This window comes from Mandrillus leucophaeus, unplaced genomic scaffold (assembly GCF_000951045.1).
Source record: "Mandrillus leucophaeus isolate KB7577 unplaced genomic scaffold, Mleu.le_1.0 Scaffold192, whole genome shotgun sequence".
Lineage (NCBI taxonomy): Eukaryota > Metazoa > Chordata > Mammalia > Primates > Cercopithecidae > Mandrillus > Mandrillus leucophaeus.
The window spans coordinates 510,059-534,723 of NW_012101943.1; the positions used below are offsets into that span (position 1 = coordinate 510,059).

The 24,665-nt window shown below is 43.6% G+C and overlaps 1 protein-coding gene across 1 annotated transcript in view; it reads left to right on the plus strand.

Moving 5' to 3' along the window:
• The window catches only part of PRKCH (protein kinase C, eta), a 370,064-nt gene that overhangs the window by 271,951 nt on the left and 73,448 nt on the right, over window positions 1-24,665 (plus strand). The window contains exons 9-10 of the mRNA XM_011978272.1: window positions 3,193-3,336; window positions 3,506-3,679. Of these exons, the coding sequence (XP_011833662.1) occupies window positions 3,193-3,336; window positions 3,506-3,679 (318 nt within the window). The remainder of the gene's footprint in view (window positions 1-3,192; window positions 3,337-3,505; window positions 3,680-24,665) is intronic.

The following is a 24,665-nucleotide window of genomic DNA, read 5'->3' on the forward strand; positions in this document are numbered from 1 at the left end:
CCTTCCTGCCTTCCTGCCTTCCTGCCTTCCTGCCTTCCTGCCTTCCTGCCTGCCTTCCTTCCTTTTTGAGATGGGGTCTTCCTCTGTCACCCAGACTGGAGTGCAGTGGCACAATTATGGTTCTGTGCAGCCTCGACTGCCCAGGCTCAAGTGATCCTTCTACCTCAGCCTTCCGAGTAGCTGGGACTGCAGGTGTGTGCCAGTATGTCAGGCTAATTTTTAATTTTTTTTTTGTAGAGATGGAGTTTCACTTTATTGTGCAGGCTGGTCTCAAATTCCTGGGCTCAAGTGATCCTCCCGCTTTGGCCTCCCAAAGTGTTGGGATTACACAGGTGTGAACCACTGTGTCTGGCTACAATCACATTTTTAAGAGCAATTTGTTTCACAGATAAGATTGTAGTTACAGTTATATGACAAGAAATAATGAGCATGGGCAACAAGTAATAGAAAGTAGAAGAAGGACTTTTTTCTTTCTTTTCCTTTTTTTTCCCCTTTTTTCTTTTTTCTACTTATTCTTTGAGATAGAGTCTCGCTTTGTCACCCAGCCTGGAGTGCAGTGATCTTGGCTCACTGCAACCTCCACCTCCCAGGTTCAAGCAATTCTTCTGCCTTAGCCTCCCGAGTAGCTGGGATTACAGGTGCCCACTACCACGCCCGGCTAATTTTGTATTTTTATTAGAGAGGGGGTTTCTCCATGTTGGCCAGGCTGGTCTCGAACTTCTGATCTCAAGTGATCCGCCCGCCTTGGCTTCCCAAAGTGCTGGGATTACAGGCATGAGCTGCCACACCTGGCCTCTCTTTTCTTTTTTAAAGTCAGCTTCCTGTCACTGTGGTCTGGTGAAAGCCTAAAACGCAGGATCCTGGGTTATGCTCTTGGCTGATGACCAGGCAGGACAGGTGACCAGTAACTATGGGCGTCAGCATCCTCACCTCTAAAGGGGTTCAACTTGAAGATCTCTGAGGCTCTGCACAGCCCTGGAGTCCAGCAGTTCTGCAGGTTTTGTTTATGGATTGTGAATTTATCACTCACATTCAGCAAGAGACAGGAGTCCCTCCCTCTGGACTCTCAGGAGTGGGTGGAGTTGTGTCAGTTGCAGTGCACATGTTTTTGTCAGCACTCTCCCTGAATGACCTCCACCTGCTGTCATCGAGTTGAGCCTTGGCTGCTTCCCAAGCCCATGTCTTACTGCTGCCTTCCTGGTCAGTGTCTAGAGATGGGAAATAGCCATGGCTGTAACATCTGAACGGTGTAGCTTGGTGTCCAGTTCAGGAAAATTATCAACTTAACTAACTAATCTCTGGGTACTGAGGAAGGGAAGTGCCATCACTGTGAGATTCTTGGTAATCCTGAAAATGTCAGCACCAAGCACCTCATTTCCTTTTTACTGAAAGACTCCTGCCTGGTAGATCAGGGACTTTTATTGACAATTTATGAATTGCCACTATGATAAACATTTTAATCTTTATATTAGATCATACTAAGTCAGCAATGACTGTTACATGTGATTTAGATGAATGAGTTTCATCAAATCATGGTAAAAAAAATGTATTTGAAATCTGGTCTGTCTGTCTTGTGGGTAGGCAGGCACGATGCCAGTATTGTGCGGGGATTGCTAATGCATGGCGCAGTTATCCCTGAAGAGCAGAGATTAAAGATGTCAGCCTGAACTAGGGCTTCTAAGATACAGTCGGAATAAGATAAGGCCGTGCAGCACGATCTTCAGGAATGGGCAATGCACTTGTCATTTGAATCAACTATCCTTAATCCATGATATCCGGCACCTGGCTGGATGTTAGACTTTTGATCTGTTGTCTAGTGGTAGCTTATCTTATAAATGTCTCAAGGTGGGCCACCTGCAAAAGTCACCTTGCCTTTAGGTAGCAACATCCTCAGGTACTCAGTAGGATGGAATTGGAAAGCCAACTGAGGCAGCCACACTTACTTTCCATTCGTTGTGTTGAAACTAGAATTCTCATGCTAGTAGGACTGTAGATTGTTCAGTCTTTGTAGATGGCAAGTTGGCTGTGTATCAGAAGTCTTCAAAATTAGCACTTTGGCACAAGGAATTCCATTTGCAGGAAGTTATCTTAAGAAACTGGATGATGATAATGACAGTACAGCTTAAGTTTATTAAATGTGCCAGGCACCAATCTAAGTGCTTTATATGCATTTGTTCATCTAGGCCTCCTAATGACTCACGTGGCAGATGCTTTAACCTTCTCTTTGTCAGAAGAGGAAACTGAGGCAGGGATGGGCTGGGTAGGTAACTTGCTCAGGGTCACAGGTTAGGTTGCAGAGCTGTTATTGAATCCAGGCAGCTTGCTTGAGAGCTAGACCCTTAATTACTCTGTTTTGAAGATTTGCATGAAGTGTATTCACTACGGTGTTATTTATCATGGTGAAAAATGGGAGATGCCTCATCTTTCTAATAGCAGAGGAATTAATACATTGTGAGCTATCCATGAAATGGATATTGAATAGCCATTAGAACTCATGTGCTTGAAAGATATTTAAAGGCATGAAAAATACCCATGACAAATTTTTAAATACAAACGTATGTTATGAAACAATAATTTTATTACGTTTTAAAAAATTAACCAAGTATAAAAACGTGTGTGTGTTATTTATACATAGATGTAGATATCTTTGGCAGGGGGCTGGTGAGATTTTAGGTATTTAAATTTTTATTCTTCATGCTTTTGATCATTGTTCTATTCACATTGAACTTTTATTTATCCTATATAATTTAAAATATTGATTAAAAACGTTGCTTCATTCGTGTCCTGGTGCTGAATGATGCTTGAATCTCTGAGCAGACATGAAAACTGCTCTCTGTAAAAAGTGGACACTAGGTGGCGCTCATGGAATCGGACCTTCCTATGGAAAGCCACCGCAGAAGGCACCCGAGGGACCACGCAAGGCATTGGTGTTTCCATGCACTTCCACTTGAGCGCTAACTGTAACTCCATGGCTTAGATGTATTTTTAATTGACCTTTCACACAAAGCAGTAAGCACAGATTCAGAAGCTGATACTGAGGGAGCTTCGAGTGGCAGAACCAATCATCTGTCAAGCTGAATTGATCTTTCCCCCGTGTTATACTGGGGGTGAGACTGCTCCCAGCCAGTAAGGTCTTCTTTGTGCATGGGTGCTCCGTGCTCCTGCTGCAATTTTGTGTTCTTACTCTTTCAGAAACTCGTTTCCAGATCGACCCTAAGACGACAGGGAAAGGAGAGCAGCAAAGAAGGAAATGGGATTGGGGTTAATTCTTCCAGCCGACTTGGTATCGACAACTTTGAGTTCATCCGAGTGTTGGGGAAGGGGAGTTTTGGGAAGGTGAGTCTTGGCTTTAACTGTTTGTGTTGAAGTAAGCATGCTCTGTATTCACGCACACACACACACATACTGACATTTCACATGTGCCATTCTTTCTTTCCCTTGTTTGCACACACCCTAAGATCCCCAAGAGGACTCTCTCATGCTCCCTCCTTTTGCTTTGCCATAGGTGATGCTTGCAAGAATAAAAGAAACAGGAGACCTCTATGCTGTGAAGGTGCTAAAGAAGGACGTGATTCTGCAGGATGATGATGTGGAATGCACCATGACCGAGAAAAGGATCCTATCTCTGGCCCGCAATCACCCCTTTCTCACTCAGTTGTTCTGCTGCTTTCAGACCCCTGTAAGTATGAATCACATTCACTGCACCAACAGCCTCTTTTCTTAAAGAGCTGAGACAATAAGATACTGGAGATTTCGTAAAGTTGAGTATCAGAAATTTTGGGGGATGGGCTCCCAAGGCAGGGTCATATGGAGGTATTGGTGACTTCTGACAACCTCTGGAGGAAAAATGGAAGCTTATGAATTCACCCCTTCCTTTGTGCTGTCCGGGGAAGGAGCACTGTGAGGGTTGTGTGTCCCAGGATTGAAAAGGTCATCATACATAAATCTTCTCTAGGTGAGTGAAGGTTACAGAAATCTAAGAACAGAGAAAATGCCATGGGCTGATTATCTTGATGAATTTGGCTGTGACTCTGCTCCTAAATGCTGGGCTGGTTCTGACCTGGGCACAGGAGTTTAGAAGAGGGGTCTGAGAGGACCCAGAGAGGTACCTTGATTAGGAACATCCCAGGGCATTGCTCCTGGCTTTAGCAGTGTCCCTTTGCTTGAAACCAAGTCTTAGGAATTGAATCTGTCTGCCCTATAATGGTATGCATTTAGGAATGTTTCTGGCTATAGTTAATGGAACACTTGAGCAGCGGTGGATTAAACAATAAATAGAAAAGATGGGTTTGGTCCATTAGTAAACTTTTTACTTGTTTCACATAATGAGAAGTCTGATGATAACAGTACTGTGGTTGGATTTGTTGCTCAGTGACATTGGGCATGTCTTTCCCTTGGGGTCCCCAGGTATTTGTTGCAGCCCTAGATGCCACACCTTGGCATGATAGCAAAGCAGAAAGCACAAGGGCAGGGGCCGAAGGGCTTCATAGCCAGTCTCCTTTTTTCAGGGAGGGAAGATCTTTCCTAGACTTGGGTCAACTGCCCTGTATGTCTGTTCTCACATTGCTACAAAGAACTACATGAGACTGGGTAACTTATGAAGAAAAAAATGTTTAATTGACTCACGGTTCCACAGGCCATACAGGAGGCATGGCTGGGGAGGCCTCAAGAAACAGAATCATAGTGGAAGGGTGAAGGAGAAGCAAGCAGGGCTTCACATGACAGCAGGAGAGAGAGAGAGCAAAGGGGAAATGCTACACGCTTTTAAACAGCCGGATCTCATGAGACCTCGCTATCATGAGAACAGCAAGAGGGAAATCTGCCTCGTGATCCGGTCACCTGCCACCAGGCCCTTCCCTCAACATTAGAGATTCCAGTTCAACATGAGATTTGGGTGGGGACACACAGCCAAACCATATCATGCCCTCAGCAAGGAGGCTGCAAGAGCAAATATCAGGCCAAGATAAGCTGGCAGACCATGATTGGTTCACACCGACCTTGATTCAGCCCCTGGCACAGGACATTCTGCTTCTATTTAGAATCAGGCTCAAAATTGGGCTTCTGGTATCAATGAAGAGGGAAAATGGCCTTGGAGAAGGCACCAAGAGGGAGGGTCTGTACAGAGGTGTCAGAATCTTGCTGTCAAAAAACATTTTGGGAGAGTGAATTCTGGGCATGTTCCTGACCTGTGCCGCCATCAAGGAAGTAGGGGATTCCATGGGAGTGGGATAGGGGCATCTGACCCCGTCAGGGAGGCTGGCAATACACCTCTAGGGGAGGTAAAGCCATGCTGGGACCAGGTGAGTGAGTTAGAATTAGTTAGGCAGAGAATGAAGGCGAATATGTCATACAGGGTCAACAGCACACCATAGGTCTGCTGGTGAGACAGAGCATCCGGTGTGAAGGAGGCTCAGCACACGCAGCATATTGAGGTTGAAGAGGGGCCTGGTGAGAACTGAGGCAGCCGAGGTGGGCCAGGGCCAGGCCATGAAGATCCTTGCAGGCTGCGTTAAGGGGTTTGAGTTTAGTCCTGAGAGCAATGGAAAGTCATGGAAGAAGCTGAAGCAGAGGAGTGACATATCAGGTTGTATGTTTTAACTATGAAAATCTAATTTCTTGCAATAGGTAATATAAGTATCCTCCAAATATTCATATCCTTTCTCTGAAAGAAACAATTATTGCTCATTTTATTTATAGCCTTTGAGAGAATTTTCTGTACACAAAAGCATATATAACAGCACACATATGCATACATATTTATCTTTAAAAAACACAAATAATAGTTTACTTTGCCCATGATTCTGTATTTTTAAAATTTAATTAATCTATTTTTTGAGACAGGGTCTCACTTCGTCACCCAGGCTGGAGTGCTGTGATGGTTATGGCTCACTGCAGCGTCAAGCTCCCAGGCTAAAGCGATTCTCCCACCTCATCCCCCTGAGAAACTGGGACTTACAGGCACATGCCACCACACCTGGCTAATTTTTGTATTTTTTGTAGAGATGGGGTTTTGCCATGTTTCCCAGGCTGCTCTCAAACTCCTGGGCTAAAGCAATCCATCCACCTCAGTCTCTCAAAGTTCTGGGATTACAGGCATGAGCCACTGTACCTGGCCACTTTTTTTTTTTTAAAGACATAATATTAATAGTATACATTGGAAATTGTTTTGTATTTCTATATACCAAGCTGCCTCATTTTTAATGGTTGCATAGTACTCCATTTTAGAACATGACATAATTAATTTAACTTGTCCTCCTCTGTTGCTATGTATTATGTTCCTAGTCTTTTATTTCAGTCACTGTTGCAGTGAGTCCCCTTATACTTTTGTCTTTGTGTGCTTATGCTGGTGTTTCTGTGTGACACATTATTAGTAGTAGTATTGCTTGGTGAAAGGGTATATGCATTTCACATTTTGATTGAGTCCAATTGCCCCTCTCCTCCATTGTGGTTAAAGATAGCGAACATTTTATTGTTCATATGCCACACATTGTTCTAAGTGCTTTATGTCTGTTATCTCATTTAATCCTTACAGTAACCCTCTGAAATAAGTTCTGTTATTATCACCCCATTTCACAAGGAGAAAACGTAGGTACAAAGAAGCTTAGTTCCGAAGTGGCAGAGAGGGTTTGAAGCCAGGTGGTCTGACGGCAGAGTACAGGCAGGCTCTTCCCTACTTGCTGGGCTGTGTCTCTAAATTCACACTCCCAAAGCTTGAGTGAGAAGATGCATTTCCCCTGCCTTCCCATCACGGCATGCTATCTGTCATTTGGGTCATCTGAGAGGTTAGAAAAATGGTATATTTGAAGTTCTAACTTGCATTCCTCTAGCTGTGACTGAAGCTGGGCGTTTTCGTGTGTTTCAGGATCACTTGTATTCAAATCTGTGTTGGGAGGGACACGTGCAGCCTGGAGAATGGGTGGAGCAGAGAAGTCTGGGAGCTTGGTGACAGGATGCACTGAAGGAGATACATGGCGTGGACTCCCACGCCACTCCAGCGTTATCAAGAGAAAAAAAACTGGGGAGGCAGCTAATGGCTTCATGGGCCTCGACTCCCCTGCACTCCTCTCCCTTCCCCTCTGCTCCTCATTGGTCCTCAGTGACTCCTGATGGCCCTGGAGCCCATGCTGCTCCTGCCCCCATCCTCTTCTTTCCCTCTGCTGGGCCGGTCCTTGGTTCCCCTGGAGCTCCAGTTCTCCCTGCCCGACACTGCTCCCTGGGGTAGCCTTGAAGCCCTTCCTTTGCTGGGCACTTTGCCAGCATACAGCCCCTCCCCTGCCCTCACCCCCTTGTTGGGCTCTTTTCTTGGAATAGAGGAGTGGAGTTACAGCTACAGGCTTGAGAGGGATAGCTGGTAGCTGATACTGGTTGCCCACCAGGGTTTCAAGCGCCAGCCTCCTGAACACCACCATGAACACCACGGGTCAAGCCGCAGAGCCAGGTGACCGCTCAGATCTCCTTCCTAGGGCCTGAGCCAAAGATCACATGGTTTCCTATGACATGAGGTTAGGTCATCTTCACCAGCTGGTAACCTTTGAGTCAAGCAGTCAACTGGTATTTAGTGAGCTTAGCCTGGTCTTGCAGCAGCAGTGGTTCCAAGTTACTACTGCCGAAGCAAATAAAGAAGTATCTCATACCTAACTCAGGGGAATTTGATCTGTAAAAGGAAATTCTGGTGAGTATAAGCAAAGATCTCATCAGCAATTAGATCATGTTATGGTAGAGTAAAATGAGAAATTAACCTGGAAAAGATTGGGAACCCAATCAATATAGCATATACAATCAAAATGTTCCAGGAAAATATATAAATTATACAATATACCAAAATTTTAGCGGCCACACGGGATTCCCAGTGTTTAGCGGGTGAAGCCTTTACTAGAATTGAAGTCTCTTTTTCCTAGTGGAAGTTTTATGTTTGACCACAAGGTGGCAGTCATTACCGCAAAGTTTTTATTTCTCCTCCAGAGAAACCAAATGCATGGAACTGCCATTGTGGTTTAAGATGTGTGTATTGTAGTAGATGTCTCTCCAAAGCAAAGGATAAAGGAAATGTTCCCCTGCTTTAGGCTAAATCATAAAGAAGTAGTGGGAACCCACTTCAAAGAAGCAAGTGAGGCTGAGCGCAGGCAGCACTTTGGGAGACCGAGGTGGGCCGATCACTTGAGCCTAGGAGTTTGAGACCAGTCTGGCCAACGTGATGAAACCCCGTCTACTAAAAATATAAAAATTAGCTTGGTGTGGTGGTGCATGCCTGCAATTCCACCTACTCCAGAGGCTGAGACAGGAGGATCACTGGAACCTGGTAGGCAGAGGTTGCAGTGAGCTGAGATCATGCCACTGCACTCCAGCCTGGGCGACAGAGCGAGACTTTGTCTCAAAAAAGAAAAAGAAGAAAAAAAAAATAGCAGCAAGGGAGTTTTTCTCATGCTGAGATAGAGGTATACAATTTTAATTTTGCTCTCGCTGATGCCCTCTTTGAGGTTTGCAAGGTATCGGACTCCACAATACACATGGCATTTGTTCGCTGTGCATTCATGTGTCAGAAGTCCTCAGTGACAATTCCCATTTACTGTTGTAAAACTATGAAGAACAGAAAGTGTTACTTGCTATGAGAAATTACAGCAGAAAGATGCTTACTTTTTAGCTGCCCAGTGTTGCAGGCCCTGGCTTCTGAAGTGAGATGCTAATCAGTGCGTGATGCTGAACTGTGACAGTCTCCCCTGGAGAATTTAGGAGTGAGAGGAGGTGTTGGAGCCACTCGATCTGCAGAGCATTTCATTGTGAGGGCCTTTGTAAAAACAGCACTTCCCTCATGCAGCCCCGTGGACTCAGTCTCTCTGAAGCCCAGAGCAGGGCAGTAACTAGCCGAGGATCCCTTAGATTGTAAGTGGCAGAGACAAGGTTCAAGTTTAGGTCAGGCTGACTCTGACTCCATATGTTGTCTTATTCTGCATTTAGTTGGTTGATTCAGCCTGGGCTTAAACACCTCCTGTCTGTCTTGGCCCCCCTCCAACCTGACAATATGGAAATGGCATCGCCCTTGGGAACAGAAAACCTGAACTTTGTTTTTAGCTTTGTTTTTAGCTTTGTTTTCCACCATCTAAATGGCTTGAGTCTGTCCTAAAACTCCTTTGAGCCTTAAAGTTCTCGTCGTTAAAATGAAAACAGGATCGCTGTGAGGGTCAAATGAGAGAATGCAGAATATTTTGTACAGTGTGAATTGCTGTTCAAAAGTGAGTCAGTTCAATTGTGGTGATGACCCCCTCCCTCCTCGCACCAAAGAAAAAAGGTCCCAGGGCTTCCCAGTGGCCAGCCCAGACACCCACATGGAGGGGACAGCAAACACTGAGAAAGTAAGTGTTTTATAGGTCCTTTTGTTCTTGGCAAAAAGGAAATAGTAAGCAAATTTCAAATATTTGATAATTTATCAGGGTTGCTACAAAGGTTTATGAACCCATAGTTCATTTCCCCTATTTTTTAATAATCATATACACTGCTTACAAGTGTATAAATGGGCATCCTTATATGTTTCTGATAGCGCTGCAAATGCTAATAGTTTGTGACTAATTTGATAACCTGAACTAAAACTCATAAAATGTTTACTCTTGGATCTGTTTTTCTGATAATCTAGACTATAAAAATAATGTAATGAATAAAATGTTATTCATAAAGATGTTTAATTTTCAGTGCTTTATTTATGTTTTCTTTTTTGGTCAACATCTCTCTAATCCTCCAGCCTCTGGTAACCACTATTGTATTTTGTTTCTATGAGTTTGGCTTTTTTTGATTCCACATATCAGTGAGCTTAAGCGGCATTTGTCTTTCTGTGCCTGGCTTATTTCACATAATACAGTGTCCTCCAGGTTGATCCATGTTGCAAATGACAAGATATCTTTCTTTTTAAAAGCTGAGCCGTATTCTATTGTGTATATATTCCATTGTTTCTTTGTCCATTCATCCACTGGTGAACACTTAGGTTTATTCCATAAGAGTGCAGTCATCTCTTCGACATGCTGATTTCATTTTCTTTGGATGTATATCCAGTATTGGAATTGCTGGAGCATATGGTAGTTCTATTTTAATTTTTTGAGAAGCCTCCATACCATTTTCCAAATGGCTATACTAATTTACATTCCCACCAACAGTATACAGGGGTTCCCTTTTCTCCACATCCTTGTCAATACCTGTTTTTCATCTTTTCAATAATAGCTGTTCTGACAGGTATGACATAATATCTCATTGTGGTTTTAATCTGCATATTCCCGATTATTAGTGATGTTGAGCATTTTTAATATACCTGTTGGCTATTTGCGTGTGTGGTGTGTTTTGTTTTTTTTTTTTTTTACTTTTTATTTATTTTTATTTTACTTTAAGTTCTGGGATACATGTGCTAAATGTGCAGGTTTGTTACATAGGTACACATGTGCCATGGTGGTTTGCTGCACCTGTGAACTGGTCATCCAGGTTTTAAGCCCCAAATGCATTAGGTATTTGTCCTAATGCTCTCCTTCCCCTTGCCCTCCCACCCAACAGGTTCCGGTGTGTGATGTTCCCCTCCCTGTGTTCTCATTGTTCAACTTATGAGTGAGAACATGTGATGTTTGGTTTTCTGTTCCTGTGTTAGTTTGCTGAGAATGATGGTTTCCAGCTTCATCCATGTCCCCGCAAAGAACATGAACTCATTCTTTTTTATGGCTGCATAGTATTCCATGGTGTATATGTGCCACATTTTCTTAATCCAGTCTATCACTGATGGACATTTGGGTTGGTTCCAAGTCTTTGGTATTGTAAATAGTGCTGCAGTAAACATACGTGTGCATGTGTCTTTAGAGTAGAATGATTTATAATCCTTTGGGTATGTACCCAGTAATGGGATTGCTGGGTCAAATGGTATTTCTGGTTCTAGATCCTTGAGGAGTCGCCACATGGTTTTCCACAATGGTTGAACTAATTTACATTCCCACCACCTGTTGTCCATTTGTATGTCTTCTTTTAAGAAATGTCTATTCAGGTCCATTAACCATTTTAAGATTGGGTTGTTTCTTACTATTAAGTTGTTTGAGTTTCCTCTATATTTTGGATATTAACTCCTTATCCAGATATGTGTTTTGCAAACATTTTCTCCCATTCCACAGGTTGTCTCTTCATTCTGTTGGTTGTAGAAACTTTGCAGAAGCTTTTTAGTTTGATATAATTACATTTGTCTGTTTTTGCTTTTGTTGCCTGTGCTTTTAAGGTCATATTTTAAAAAGTCATTGCCTATGCCAGTGTCACAGATTTCTTCCCCTAAGTCGTCATTTGGTAATTTTACAGTTTCAGGTCTTACGTTTAAGTCTTTAGTCCATTTTTCAGTGATGTGAGATGAGGGTCTATTTTTATTCTTCTGCATGTAGATATCCAGTTTTTTCAACATCATTTATTGAAGAGACAGTCCTTTGTTGTGTGTCCTCGGGATCTTTGTTGATAATTGATTGTAAAAGTGTGGATTTATTTCTGAGATCTGTATTCTGCTCCATTGGTCTATATGTCTGTTTTTGTGCCAGTACCATAGTGTTTTGATTACTGTAGCTTTGTAGTAGGTTTTGAAATGAGATAGTATAATGCCTCCAGCTTTTTCTTTTTGGTCAAGATTGCTTTGGTGTCATGCATTATTTATAATAGGAAAATATTAGAAACAACTTCAGCATTTATCAATGGGGGTACACTTCAATAATATACTATTTGATGAGATTTTTCAGCCAGTCAAGAGATAATTTTATGTTAAGTAGTTAAATTGCAAGGCACTGTCATAAGCACCTAACATGTATTGTTTATTGCACATGATTCCTATAACAGCCTTATAAGATAGGTACAATTATTATCTTCATTATGTCAAATGGAGAAGTGAGACATTGAGGAGTTAAGTCATTTGCCTAAAATCTGTCACAGAAAATGGTAAAAATAGGAGGTTAGAATCTAGGAAATAATACAGAGGTTATGATGATGAACAGTCTGTATCCATGTCGGGTTCTGCCCAAGGTAGTGAATTGGCAGACCCGTTCCCCTCCCCCGCCCCAAAAAAGACTGCCAGGAAATTATGCCAATAAGCTATCAGGGACTGGATTAAGGTAGTGGAATTATGAATGATTTTTTTTCCTATTTACCAAATTTGGTAATCGGATTACATTTCTTTAACAATGAGAGTAGGAGGAATAAGCCGTTATTAAGTCAGGGTCCAGACCCCTGGTCTCTCAGGACCTGGGATACAGCCTAGTACATGCTGCCTCCCTGACTCATTTCTGGCGAAATTCACATCACACTCCTTTTATCTGAATCAGTGAGGGTTGTGTCAGCAGCTGAGTCCCTGGCTTGGATGTCCTGGAATCCAGGCCTCCCATCCCCCATCCCCAGCTCCCAGGGGCCTCCCCTTAGGTTGTCCTCCTGGAGAGAGAGGAACAAAGACTAGGGGGTTGGGGGTGGAGGGGAGCCATCACAGGAAGGGGGAGCAACAAAGTAAATATTGGTCTGAGGCTTCAGGCTTTGTTCAGAGACCCAGTTTATGGAAGCAAAGGTTTCCATTTGGAAAACGGAAGACACTTTGTGGCCAGTGCCCAAAACAGCCTCTCACGAGCAGGCCCTGGGACTGGGTGAGAGGGCTGAGCCAAGTACCCCTCATTGTTTTGGGAATGACTTAAGTTTACGTTTAGGATCCACTGCTTTCAGGTGGCCACAGGACGCTCCGATGCCTGGTGCTTTTGCCTCCTCCCGCTCCTCTGCCTGCTGGGGCGTCCTGACGACGTCAGCCTGCAAGGATGGAGTTCCTGGCAGGACCATAGCTTTCCATAAGAAACCAACAAATGGCCAACAAAGTTGAAATCCTGGTGTTTGAAGGTCAGAATATCTTGGAATCTTGTGAAATAAATGCCATCGCTGCATACGTGCTGGTGCAAAATGATCTCAGTGTGCTCAGTGTACCTGGCGGCATGAGTACAAAGGAACATTCTTTTCTTTGTATTACTTTCTCCATTGTTGTTGTATTAAATATTAGCAAAGAAGTGGAAGAGGCAGAGAGCAGCCAGGCAGCAAGGCAGTCATGTGGCCCTGGAATTAATCTTTCCCCAGGCAGACAACTGCACCGTGACCTTCAGCACAAGAGCTCTGAGTTCTAATTCTGGCTTAGCTGGCCCACTTGTCTTTAAGAAGGTCCCCTGCCTTTTATTTTGAGATAAGCCTCTCCACCTAAAGGTGTGTTCCTTACTCCTGGACCTGTTGGCCAGCGTACTTTTAGGGAGTGCCTCTCCAGCTGGCTTCAACATGTGGGGACGTAGCGGGGCTGCAGCCTGCGCTGTCCAGCTGTGATGCTTCCCAGCGCCTCCAGCTCCCCTTTCCCTTCCCGCGGGCTCACTGAGCATTTGGCTGAGCCCCTGCCAGCTGCTGGATGTGGGGAGGAGGAGGCATGCTCGGCCCCTGCAGTGGCTTTACTGCGTGTGCTCTGTGTTACTGTGACGTGCAGCGCAAGGGGAAGAGGCCCCGTGACAGAGGGTTAGACGAGAAGGGAACGTATAGCCAAAAGGCTGGGAGACTTTCCCCTTCACAGGCATGGGGATTCTGAAGAAGCCTCTATTCATGCCTTGGGGTAGTTGGTTGATTCCTGGGGACTGGATGGTACCCACTTTGCAGGAGGGGATGAGCGAAGAAGGAAAGGGCAGTTCATGAGACCCTAGCATATGTCCTAGGTGCTCATATTCATTACCAGTGTCTATGAAACTGAACTGCACATTGGCATTCCATAAATATCCATTGAACAAAATATCTCATTTAATACCCAAAGCATCCAGGAAAGAGTATCATCCTCATTTTAAAGGCCTAGCAACTGAGATCCAGAGAAGTTAAACGACTTGCCCCAGATCACATAGCAAGCCAGAGTCAGTGCATGGATTCCTGACCTGACTGTCCTGCTAAATAATATACAAGCCATTTCCATTATATCACAAATAGAAGTTTTGAGTCTCTAATATGTACAGCTGAGAATACTGTCATTAGACAGGAATAGAGGCAGTTTTCCACAGTAGGTGGTTTTTGGCCTTTTGTGAAATACCTGAGGATATTTCCTCTGATCTGTTTGGAACTAGGTTTCCCCCTCTCCCTGAGCACTGGCTGCTACACATACAATCTGGTCTGCTATGGGTCATTGGTTGCAGTTTGCCTTTGGCTCCGATCAAAATAGAAAATGAGCCAGAGCATGGTGTGTCCTGTCTCTGCATGTTCCTACCTTATTCATAGTGTTCCATCTTTCTTTTAGGTTATTAATTGCGGATTTATTTCCATAGTCAGACAAGATCTGACTTTGGGGCCAACATATGTTGGACCCGCCTCCTTCTCTGCTGAAGATTCTCTGAAGACAAAATGTGCATAGGCCGTCTCCAGGATCTGGATTTTGGGGGGATTATTTGGGACCTTTGCTTCTGTCCTCTCAGGCTACCAGGCTTTCTAACCTTCTGTTGCTAAATAGGGCCACAAAAATGAATAGGAATAAGAGAACCTGAAGTTCAAGCTGTGTCTTTGGCTCTGTCTCTTTGGATGGGACTGCCAAGATACTTGGTGTGACAAAAGGATTTGAAATAGTCGGCTTGTTTTTTCAGTTTGAGGTTGTTCCGTTGTAACTGGTCTCGATTTTGGTAGCCGACATTATCGTTGACAACCTAGAGACTGAGTAGACCGCCACCTCCATGTCTGGTAAGATGGTATGTGGAGTTTTGTGTAAATAAAATATTTGATGTAACCAGAACACAACTCAGGTCACAATTTGTCCCTGTGTCTCATGATGACCGAAAGCTTTTGGGGTGGTGATTGCTTGGTTGTGGTTTTCCTGGACCCAACTTGGAACCCTTAAAGCCTGCCACATTATAGATACTCTGGCTTCAGTAGGGCCCTTTATTGAAATACCAAGCGCCAGGACTGCTCAAAGGGTGAAAATGAGATGGGTGTTCTGCCAGGTAGTTTAGTGAAAAATCAGTCAATCCAGGATCACACTGACTGAATGCTAGGCAAAAGAAACAGTTCTTTTATTTGTTTTCATTTTTTGCAGAGTTGGAGGTCTTGCTATGTTGCCCACACTGGTCTTGAACTCCTGACCTCAAGCAATCCTACTGCCTTGGCCTCCCAAAGTGTTGGGATTACAGGCATGAGCCACCGTGCCTGGCTAGAAACAGTTTTTTAAAAACTCATTCTAGTTGGGAAGAGAAGACTAATACACATGAAAGAAAAGTATACAGTAGATAGCATGTAGTAAACATAGTCCTTATGCTACAAAAGGAAAGGTAGTTGAAAATGAACATTGGGTTCTAGGGGAAACTCTTAAGTATGTGCCAGTCTTTGCTCAGAAGTACAACCTGATTGGCTGTGAGACTAAAGCCAACTAGTAGCTTTCAGCAGCCCCTCGGGTGTGGGCTGCAGATGGTTCCCTAGGAAGCTGGATCGACTCCTGCTGTGACCAGCTGGGACTGCCAGGTAGGACCTGAAGCGGCTGCCAAGGGGCTGCCACCCCACCGTGAAGAGAAAATCATGCAGTCTGAAAGCCTGACTGCTTTGGATCAAAATCATACCCTGTAATATATTCTAGTTTTTAACTACTTGGGTTTTCCTTAATTACTTAATCTCTGCTGAGAACCCAGCTGCATCCATCTCTTCTAGGTCCAGAATTATCCACAGCGTCTCATGAACAGAAACAGCCCTGTCAACAGAAAGTTAGCAGACTCGTCACGTAGAGTTGTGCACTGGCAGGTTAGCGGGGAATGTGTTCATTCATTCAGCAGATTTGCACTGAGTATCTGCGAGGTGTAGGGCTCGCCTTCAAGCCTTGAGGACGAAGCAGTGAGCAAAACAGAAAAGAGTCCCTGCCCTCATGAAACTGACATTCTTTGGGAAGCTTATAAGGCTGAAGCTCGTGAACAGGTTATTCATCTTGTAGTCTCAGCTGGTGACCCTCCATGCAGGCTGCTCCCTGTGGCAATTCCTGGATTTTCCTTTCAGGCAGGCTCAGAGCAGTCATCTGCTTGAAGAGTCTGGGGATTTGTCTGAAGCTGCATTTGCAGATCAAGTGCTCCCTTATATTTTTTGTAGGATGCAGTGAAATTACTGGGGAGAGGGTTAGCTCGAGTCCTTGGTCCTTGGTACTGTCTCTGGTTAGCGGTGGATTCTGGGTCACTATAGGGGTTGGGAGGTTTAAAGCAGGAGGCAGAATGGCAAGAGTAGCAGCCCCAATAGGCTGCATTTGCTCCCAATGCCACTTGCATGATCTTTCTCATCCCGCTGGCTAGACTATTTTGTTCACCGGCAGCCCCTGCATCAGGCTATGAGGACGCCCTGTCTACCTCCTGTCTCCATCTCTATATTAACCCATGTGCCATCAAGAGCGACTGACTCTTTCTTTGCAAGGTTCCTTTTCCTTCCTTCCCTGTAAGCTAATAGCTTGGCTCAGTCTTGCCAGCAGACCCTCCCCTTTTTGCTGGAGGGCTTTGGAGGGCTTTTTGCTGGAGTCTCTTCTCTGGGGCCACCCAGGGAGTTCCTGTTTCCTTTCTGTGGGAGGTTTCCAATTCTTAGTTACAGCAAAAGAGCCTGTATTTTTTAGCTCACTCCTGCCCACTTCTGGTCTGGAATGATTTATGGCTTAGGTGCTACAAATGGGAGTCCTGGAACTCTTCCCAGGGTCTCTTAATTCCATTCTTGTGGTATATGACGTTCTAAACATTAAAATGATGTAATATATAATTTCCAACCAAAACAAAAGAGGAGAGCCCTGCCAGCCAAATTCCTCCCTCCTCTCCATACACGTTCTTCTATCGCTGTGCAGTGAACCCTGGGAAGTGTTTGTCAGTCAGCTTCCTTGTTCTCCTGGCTCCTTACTCCCCAGGGACCACCAGGCCACAGACTGCATGGTTTTCTCTGAGGGCATGTGAAGTGGAAACTAACCTGTGCCTGCAGCAAGCCCAGACCTTCTACAATCATGTCTACCAGTGGTGAAAGTCGGTTCAAGATGAGTTGGACACGACCGAGAAAAATAGGGAACAAATATGGCAGAGCTCCTCTCTGGCTACTGTCTACAGAAGGAGGCTAATAGCAGCAGACCTGGTGAGAACGCTGGGCCAGGGGCCCGTGGACCTGCCTGCCCCAAGGCAGCAATCATAGGAGTGGGGTCAAGGAAACACTAAGGAGGTAGACCTGATAGGACTTTTTAAGGAGGAGTGGCCAAGGTTCTGGCCGGTTGGGAGCCTGGAGAGAATGGAATGGCATGAGTTCAGTTTTGGGGAAGTTCAGTGGTAAGACTGGTTTCTAGTTTCTCTTCTGGAAGCTCATAGATATAGGATCTGCTCATTCACTTGATTTGTGCCTCTTATTTGGGCTTCAGGACACATCTATGGCCAATCGCAATTAAAACACCATGCCCAGTTAGCCATCATCGCCTCTCGGAGCTGTCTGCTTTACCAGGCTAAAACAATGATCTTTATCACCAGTTGTAAGTGACTTAAAAAAAAAGTGCCCTTCCACGTTGCTCAGAACTTTGCTCTCACCATCTTGACCCTCACCAACAGGTCAGGTTGTTTTAATAATCTAGTGGCTGGTAAGTTTTCATCCTTTGCAATTAAAAAAAAAAAGAAATCACTGATTTGCATAGTACAATGCCATTTGCCTACTTTGTTGGGGGTGGGGGCTGTCCTGTTCATTGTGGATGTTGAGCAGCATCCCAGAATACCAGCGGCTCACCAAATACCAGCAGCACCTCTCCAGTTGTAACAACCAAACATGTCTCCAGACATTGGTTCCCAGGGGGAAGAATCTCCCCTGGCTCCCTTACATGACTGTCAAGGTGATTATCCTTGATATGAAAAATCAAATGGGTTATCACTTTTCTTTTTATAGAGGCCAACGCCAACTGTGTCAGACCTTCTTTATGAAAATATAAGCATTATTTTTTGTCTTGAGTTTGTAGAAAGGCAGAGTTCCTGTTGGGGGCTCATTACAGCTGTCGGGGCCTGCACTGACAGTGGCACTGTTAGAGATGGAGCCCCTGAGCTCGGGGGAGACAGCGGAAGCGTGCAGTGTCTGTTTAATGTGAGTGAGGGCTGGCATGCTGCTGGCAGCTCTCAACAGTGAAGCCTGCTGCTCGATAAGGCATTATTATCAGAGCCTGGGGGCATCTAGGGAGCAAAAGATTAGCTGACTGAGCATATATCTAAAATGGGTTATTTTTAAAAAGCAAGCAGTAGAAATACTGCAGCTTGTCTTGTTTTAGCATTTAATAATTACACTTTCACTTTACCATCAAGGAATTGAGTCAGTGGCGTTTTATGAAAAGCATCCTCCCCACCCTGAACTTTGTGAGTCAGATTCCCATCCTGTGTGTGGTACATGTGGCTGAATTGTACAAACAGATAATCAGAGTTTTACAAAACGGTTCCCAACCAGCATGGAAAAATGTGCTGAAAGCAATATGATTGTGCTTTGAGGGAGAGCCGCTTGCTGGCTTTTTTTGTTCTGTTTCCTGTAGATGGAAATGCCACTTCAACTTGAAATGTGGATACCTTACCAGAGGATTGCTTGAGCCCGGGAGGTTGAGGCTACATTAGTGAACTGGGATTGCACCACTGCATTCCAGCCTGGATGACAAAGTGAGACCCCTGTCTCAATTTTTTACAACCCACGAAAAAAGAAAAACAACAAAACAAAAAGTAGACACCTTAAATGCTATCTTAAGGCTGAATGGTCTCTAAATATTGAAGGTGGACCCTGGCCAACAGAGACATTAGCTGTTTCTGTACTATAATGAATGGTAATAGTGTACTTATCTTGCATTTTAAATTCAATTCTGTAAATGTTTATGGAGCATACATTATGTGCCAGGGATGAAGACAAAAGAACAAAATGTGGACCTGCCCTTTAATTGCTTACAGTCAAAGGTCATGATAACACCATGTGATAGAGAGAAGAAAGTCATGGTTGATCCTCGTGGAGGTTGGAAAGACTTCCCAGAGGAGGGGCTGTCTGAACTGTGTTTTGAAGATGAATAGGAACCCTGTAGTCACAGGAGGAGGGCAGAGACTCCCAGACAGAGGTAACAGCAGTGCAAAGGTACAGAGGCTTAAAATTGTAGGACATGCCCAGGAAACCCCAAATGACTAGATGAGGCAGATTTGTAAGAGGGAAAATGGTGGTGGTGGGGGGAGGGTGGTGATGAAGCAGCAAAGTCATAATGTGTCTGATGTCCTTTGCTGAGGAGCTTAGACTAAAATGTTTAGGTAAAAGGAGCCAGCAAAATCTTTAAGGGAGGGAGTAACATAAGATTTGCATGTTAGAAGGCTCTCTCTGGCTGCTGTCTACAGAGGGAGGCGAATGGCAGCAGATCTGGTGAGGATGCTGGGCCCGCAACCTGGAGACTTGCCTACCCCAGGGAAGCAATCATAGAGTGGAGTCAAGGAAACACTAAGGAGGTAGACTTGATAGGACTTTTTAAGTGGGAATAGCCAGGGCTCTGGCCAGTTGGAAGCCTGGAGAGAATGGAAGAGCCTGAGTTCAGTTTGGGGGAAATTTAGTGGTAAGATGCTCGTTTGTCAGAAACACAGTTGAGATGGGAGATCAGTTTGGTGTCATCCATGTCCTCTTGGTAACTAGAAACTATAATATAAAATCTTTCAGGCCAGGCACAGTGGCTCACACCTGTAATCCCAGCACTTTGGGAGGCTGAGGCGAGTGGATCACCTGAGGTCAGGAGTTCGAGACCAGCGTGGTCAACATGGCAAAACCCCGTCTCTACTAAAAATACAAAATTTAGCCAGGCATGGTGGCGCACACCCATAATCCCAGCTACTCGGGAGGCTGAGGCAGGGAGAATCGCTTGTACCTGGGAGGCAAAGGCTGCAGTGAATCAAGATCGCACCAGTGCACTTCAGCCTGGGCAACAGAGCGAGACTCTGTCTTAAAAAAAAAAAAAAAATCAAAAATCTTTCAGTAGATGTTTATAGAGAGAGTGAAGAGAGGAGACTTGAAGAAGGAATTCTAAGTAAGGGTTAAGGTTGAGTGGAAAAAGAAGAAGAATCAGAAGGAAGTGGTTTCATAGTAGGATAAATCAAGTGCTGAGATGAAGTCAGTTCACTAACAAACTCAGAGTTCTATTGGATATGGTATGAGGTTCTTGGTGTCACTATCTTAGGATCTGCTCATTTTAGGAGTTTTAACAACCCATCTGAACTCCACTTAGCCAACTGAAGCTTCTCTTCAAAGTTAACACAATGTGCTTTCTCCCATATAAACCTTTTAAGCTGTTTCTGGTGACTACTTCTCTTCCTGTTAGAGCTCCACGTCTTTTTAATTTAACCTCTGTATCTTTAGAGTAAGGTCTGCAACTTTTTTCCTTAATGGACAGTGGAGATCAATATGTAATCCAGATTGCAAAAATGGTTTGGGAACACTGCATGTTCTCACTCATAGGTGGGAGTTGAACAATGAGAACACGTGGACACAGGGAGGGGAACATCACACACTGGGGCCTGTTGGCAGGTGGGGGACTAGGGAAGGGATAGCATTAGGAGAAATACCTAATGTAGATGACAAGTTGATGGGGGCAGCAAACCACATGGCACATATATACCTATGTAACAAACCTGCACATTGTGTACATATACCCTAGAACTTAAACTATAATTTAAAAAAATTTTTTTAATGGTTTAGGAGGAGATCGTGGGCACGTCATTTGCTTGAACAGATTTTGTTCCCCAACAAAAGAGAACCAGAGAAGAGTTTGTCATGGCTATGGTGGAGGAATCAAACTCAAAATAACGCGTGAAAGGCACATTCCACACGGAAACTTCAGCCCGTGCATCAACACTGCAGATGGGGAGAGGAAATGAATTCTCAGCCAGTAGATTCCCAGGCATCACCTTGAGGCAGATACGGCATATTCTTGGCCATAATCTCTACTTCTCTAACTGGACAAAGTGTCTAATCAACTATAACCCTAGTATCTTCCCACATGGCAAAAGTGTCAAATTCATACATAGATCAGAGGGAGAAGTGAAATTGTGGTTGTCTTAAAAGTTTACAGTTTAGGGATCTCTGTCATGAAAAATGATCTAAATAAATGAAACGGTAGTTTTACTCTTTATCCTATAGGCCCTTAGAACAAACTAAGTCCTTAAATATCCTATTTGATGCTTAAACCAAAATCTTTATAAAGAAAATTTCACTATGTGAAATGGTGACTTAAAGAAATCCTATTGTGGATGCTTTTGTTAAGTTGCTAAACCTTTTTTTAAAAGTAGATAGTCTTCCAGGATATCTTCTTTGTGACTCTTAGTGTATTTCAAATGTGGGTAGTTTTGACTAGGAGGTTTGTTCAGACGTTCTTGTCGACCACTAGGGGGTGCTCTAAAGATTAATGATGTCTAAATGATTGCCCAATCAATTAAAACACCGTGCCCCGTTAGCAATCATCTCCACTCAGAAATGCCTGCTTTACCAGGCTAAAAAAAAATGATCTTTATCATGGCATAGAGGCTATCATGTCCTCATATATTCATTAACCTAATTAGAAGTCAAGCTAATTGTAGGACTTCATAGAACTGGCATTGGGAATAGTATGCAACTGTTTAAAAAAAATCATGTTCTTGATGACTAATTATATCAGAAAATAATATGCAATGTAAATGAAAAGAGAAGCGTATGTTTTTTACTTTTTCCTTTCTGTTTTTAAAACATGCTATAGAATGTTAAGTATGATTAGGACACAAAGGAAAAAGTAAATATAGTTAACATTACCTTGAAAATTTCTTATTTGCCCTGAAATCTCCAGTTCTTTGAAGCTAAAAGTTTGAGACTTCTATATCTGATTGTCAGGATTAGGGTGATTTTATTTTCATTTTCTTTATTTTCTTCTCAATTTTCTATCTATTTACTTTGTAATTACATTTGAACTATGGATATATAATTAGTTTTATAAGTAGAAAAATAAAAGCTTTACAAAGGAAAATACAGCATCAGCAGGCCTGGTTCTCCTACTTAACTCTTCTACAAGCTGTTTTCACGATGGGCAAGGTACTTCACTTCTTTGCCCTTGGCTTCTGTAGAATGGTTGGGTGAAACTAATCTTGTCAGTTTGTTCCAGCTCTTCTAAAGTGCCAGTTTAATTGTACCAGGAGACAAAAATGGTTCCTGTTATATTCACTCCTGAAGCATTTATTAACCGTCACAATTGGCAAGGCACTGTGCTTAGTGCTATTAAAGATATTTCACTTAGCATCTGGGCTCTGCCTTCAAGGATTTCAGGTCCCCCGTGGAGAACAAGACCAAGTGCGCGGATCCAGCCCAGCCCTACACCATGGTACTGGAAAGCTGTATGTGGACCAGAAATGCCAAAGGAGGTTCCATCAGGAAGGGTGGACTTGTGCTGTGACTCTGCTATGCCCCCTATATGTTACCGCTTATTTATGCTTTAAAGAACTTCCTGGCCTGGATGTTTCACAGTGTGTTAAACTGCAAGCTAGATTTCCTCTTTGTTTCCGTAGTCTAGTGTATATATGCCAGTAAGGCTTGTCAGGTTTCATTATGAGAGATGGCTATAATGCATCCAGATTACCAGGAAAACACTTGGTCTTTGAAAAGAGCTGTGTGTCCTTCCAGGTTTGAAATGCAAGGTCCTAAGGCTTTGTTGTATTCAGGACATATTTCACCTTCCCAAAGACTAGTCTCTGAGCTCAGACAGGATGTGTCTTGCCTGTGGGCTTGACACAGGGGTTGCTGGGTGATTGAATTAACCTTTGACATCTTCTGGGCTGTGCAAAATGATAAGTCAAAAAAAAAAATGCAGCCATTAGACTCCTTCTCATTGTTTCTTCCTTGAAGGCTGTGTAATCTTTCTTAATGTGGTTAAATTCAAGTTGTTTCCAGTTCAGACATGGTGCAATCAGATTTCCTCATGAGGGTGCTTTTCCACTGTGACCTCTTTGACGTCAGTAACTGTTTCCTGTTGATTTGAACTCCCTACTTACCCCGTAGATGACTTTGTCTGAGAAAAATAATAAAGCAACGGTATTTAGGAGAAGTTCAACACTGCTATCTGTTATGGAGATTTCCTTCTCCTTCCCCCCAGCCGTCAGTAGCACTCTGCAGCTTTTCGCACAGCATGGGCTTGTTATTCATATAGATATACTCCAAGGCAGTTCTTAGAGCTTGGGTAAGTAAGAATAGATGTGGCTCCCAGCTTCACATTGCCTTAAAGCAATAGCTACATTTTTCATAACTTACATGTTATGTCTATCTTTGAATTATTTCCAAAAGGTAATCTGCATCCTCACGAAAATTCTGAGTATGGTGACTCTTTCCTGCTGCCTCGGTTTCTGGAATAATACATCTTCAAATGCAGTCTTTAAATCATAGAGACAACAGATTTTTACTTTAAATGGAGAAAAATCTTTTGCAATCTGGTTCTGAGATTGAATCAACTTTATAGAAAGGGAGAATAACTACTATAAAAAGTCTTGCTTACAGTAATATGTTTGTAGTACATAGGAGGGCATTTGTTTTGCAATAATAATTATTATAAACCCCTTAAAATAGAAAATATGAATTACCAATCAGTGTTAGAAAACTTATCAGAACTGAAACCTTGGTTAGTATGTTTTGGTTATCAAATCTAGGTTTGTAACCCCTTGCTCAGCAAGCATTTCCCAGAAAGAAAAGTCCTTATCCGGTCAAGGCCATTACCATATAGCATCAGGAAACGTCCCTGTGTCCCAGCATCTGGGCCAGGACTCCTTCCACCTCCTTCGACCCGCTATACCCCTGTCCCACACTGAGGGTTGGGGGAGCTACTGCAGCTGCTGTTTCGGCTGCTGTTTCATTCCTGTCTGCTTGTGAGTGTGTGTGCACCTCTGCCAGTCTTGGAGGTCCATGAGGGAGGCATCACCTCTAGACCCAGGGCACGTAGCTCACTGCCACGTGTGCCACAGCCACAGCCAAGGGGCCTTCCTTGGAGGCCCTTTGGAGCCCTGGTAGCAGTTGGCCATGGGGGCTGAAGCTGCAGCAGATGCACTAATGATGATGAGGATAATAATAGTTGCTAACATCTCTTGAGCATTTCATTTATGGTATGCCAGACACTATTTGAAGCCCTTAGCTTAAATCATTTAATCCTCACAAACCTGTGAGTTGGGTTGTCTTATTATCCCCATTTTGCAGATGTGAGTTTTGTCAGAGAGAAGCTAAATATAGCACAGCAGGAGTTGCTCTTGGACCTCAAGCATCCTGGCCCCAGAGTCCAGGTGTCACTGCTGCCCTGGGCTTCCTCTTAGTCATACCGGGACTTGGCACTGGGCACAAAGTCTCCTCTTTATATAATGTAGTGGTACCAATAGCTTCTATTGATTGAGATTCTTTTCTGGGCTTGGCACTGTGTGAGGCACTTGGCTTCTGGTTTAATCTTTACATGATCACTGTAGCTATAGGTGTTATTATCCCAGATTTAGAAATAAATAAGGAAACTTCTTACACCTTAAAAATTGGTGTGTGTCATCTACAGCCATCTGATCTTTGACAAACCTGACAAAAACAAGAAATGGGGAAAGGATTCCCTATTTAATAAGTGGTGCTGGGAAAATTGGCTAGCCATAAGTAGAAAGCTGAAACTGGATCCTTTCCTT